The sequence below is a fragment of the Trichoplax adhaerens genome, genomic scaffold (genome assembly GCF_000150275.1).
Source record: "Trichoplax adhaerens TRIADscaffold_147 genomic scaffold, whole genome shotgun sequence".
NCBI classification, from domain to species: domain Eukaryota; kingdom Metazoa; phylum Placozoa; class Uniplacotomia; order Trichoplacea; family Trichoplacidae; genus Trichoplax; species Trichoplax adhaerens.
In genome coordinates, this window is record NW_002061077.1 from 1 (window position 1) to 2,192 (window position 2,192).

Below are 2,192 nucleotides of genomic sequence, written 5' to 3' on the forward strand. Positions count from 1 at the left end.
TACACCCTTTCCAGCTGTTTAACGATACATTCATCATTGCCCTTAGGACTTTGGAAACGGCCAAACTAATTCGGTGTAATTGACTAGCTAGGGGACTACCTACCACATCTTGAAATAAAGGAGTGGGTATGGCTTATCATGATTGATTATAAGTAATTTCAAGTTGATATAGAAGTAGAAAAAAGTATCCAAGACTCTTGGCCATTGATGAATCCGACATATATATTAACAGGTAGTTTCCTCATTTACTGCCAGTGCTACATACTATAAGATAGAGAAGACCTGGACCCCCGCGAAAAATAATAACAAAAAGATAATAAAAGGAAATAAAAAATGAAACACTAAAAATCGGATATATACGCCGCGCGAGCGCAAAGAAATATATATATCGTTTCGACTCTGAAATTTTCTATATATATTTATGCAATAATGTATGCGCGATTCGCGATTGTGTTCATTCTCTATCTACTATATACGACTAAGATTAATTTTAACTGTACTTCTAACTGTTGTCTCCTTCATGTTTACGCTGTGATATATTATTACTCTAGAAAAAATAGTGCTAAGACATAGACCTATCGTAAATTGATTAATTTCTTGCACCTTGCGATTGTATTGACGTTTTAATCACCGTAGATACTGCCTGAGTAAGGTTCTAATAAATCAGTTGAAAACAACACCGGTATCATTCATTAATTATGTTTTCATTGCTGTAAATGAATAAAATATTCATAATTGAATTAATTTAATTTCTAAGGCCGAATTAAAGTCAATCCTTGACGATTTTATCAAGCAATCCATAATGTAGAGAAATAAAAAGATGATAATAAAATACCCTAATTTATCAGGTTATACAATCAACTCTGTTATTCCATGATAAGTACAATCTGTAATAATTATAACTGATCATCGAGAAAGTCAATATATTGCAATTAATCAACTTAATATAATTTCTTTCTCAATATCATCTTATGATACTACACTAGAAGAAGTAGTGGAGCACCGTTACTGGTAATTAAGTTCCCTCAAATAGAATTGATCGGAAAATCAACATTACACGGCAATTACTACAACCTAGCCGTATATAGATAGGTAAATCGATGAAAACCAAACCATTTTGTACTGTAGTTAGAATGCTTGGTTTTATCTTATCCATAATTGCCATTATTGGCATTTGCTATAGAAATTTGCGCCTCCAATCACTCACTTGTGGTAAGAGAAGTGCTGCTGTTAATATTTCATTAAGCATTAATCTCCACATTTCTTGATTAAACTATGTGAATATGTCACCACCTACTGGTAATAGTCTTTGACCCCTTGAGAATTAATGCATTGATGACCGTATTATGTTATTTACAATAGCGAGACTTTTTCATTTAATAGTAACAAGCTATATCCTCTAATAGTAATTCTAAACAACGGCGAAAAAGTCATGCAATAATAGATGGAGACTGTAATTAAAAACGCGATAGCTATTGTGTTGATAAATTACTTTTATTCTAAACATTAGGCGACGAGTATATAAAGTTTCACAGAGAAATCTACCGACATTTATTCTGGCCATCACATCGTGTAGGATCGAACACAATTTAAAGAGGTACAGAGTAAATTGACATTAGCAATTTTAGCTTACAATGATTCATTTCTATCCATTATCTAGTCGATTCTAACTCGGTTAAAACTTGATATCTCTATCTAGAACTCGAATTTATTTTTTGTAGCCAATATTCTAAGCTGCTAACGATAATAAAATGGTCGAAGAGAAAGAAATAGCAGATCCAGAAAAGAATCAAATTTCTCATTCCGAAGACGATGATGATAATCGTGAAAGTTGGGATAGGAAAATTGATTTTATCCTATCTTGTGTAGGCTATGCTGTTGGATTTGGTAACTTGTGGAGATTTCCCTATCTTTGCTATGATAATGGTGGAGGTAAGACTAGATATCATATCATTTCAGCGAATACTAATGCAATCTCTTCTTAGCTTAGCCATTTCAATCATGCTATTTGGGAGACTGAATCAGTATTTTTCCGACCATTCAACATCTAATTAAACATCTTATGCTTATTAATTCAGTAAAATTTATTACGGGTACAATCGAGTACAACGCTTAATATCTAGTCCCCGCATTCATTTGTAGTATGATACTTTAACTACGCCCTTCTAACATAAGATTATAATCTAGCTGAA

General features: G+C 32.6%; 1 protein-coding gene across 1 annotated transcript in view; it reads left to right on the top strand.

The window, feature by feature from the left end:
- Nucleotides 1-1,751: 1,751 nt before the first annotated feature.
- The window catches only part of TRIADDRAFT_34381 (uncharacterized protein), a gene marked incomplete at both ends in the record, with an annotated part of 7,174 nt that continues 6,733 nt past the window's right edge, over nt 1,752-2,192 (top strand). The window contains one exon of the mRNA XM_002118510.1: nt 1,752-1,932. Within this exon, the coding sequence (XP_002118546.1) occupies nt 1,752-1,932 (181 nt within the window). The remainder of the gene's footprint in view (nt 1,933-2,192) is intronic.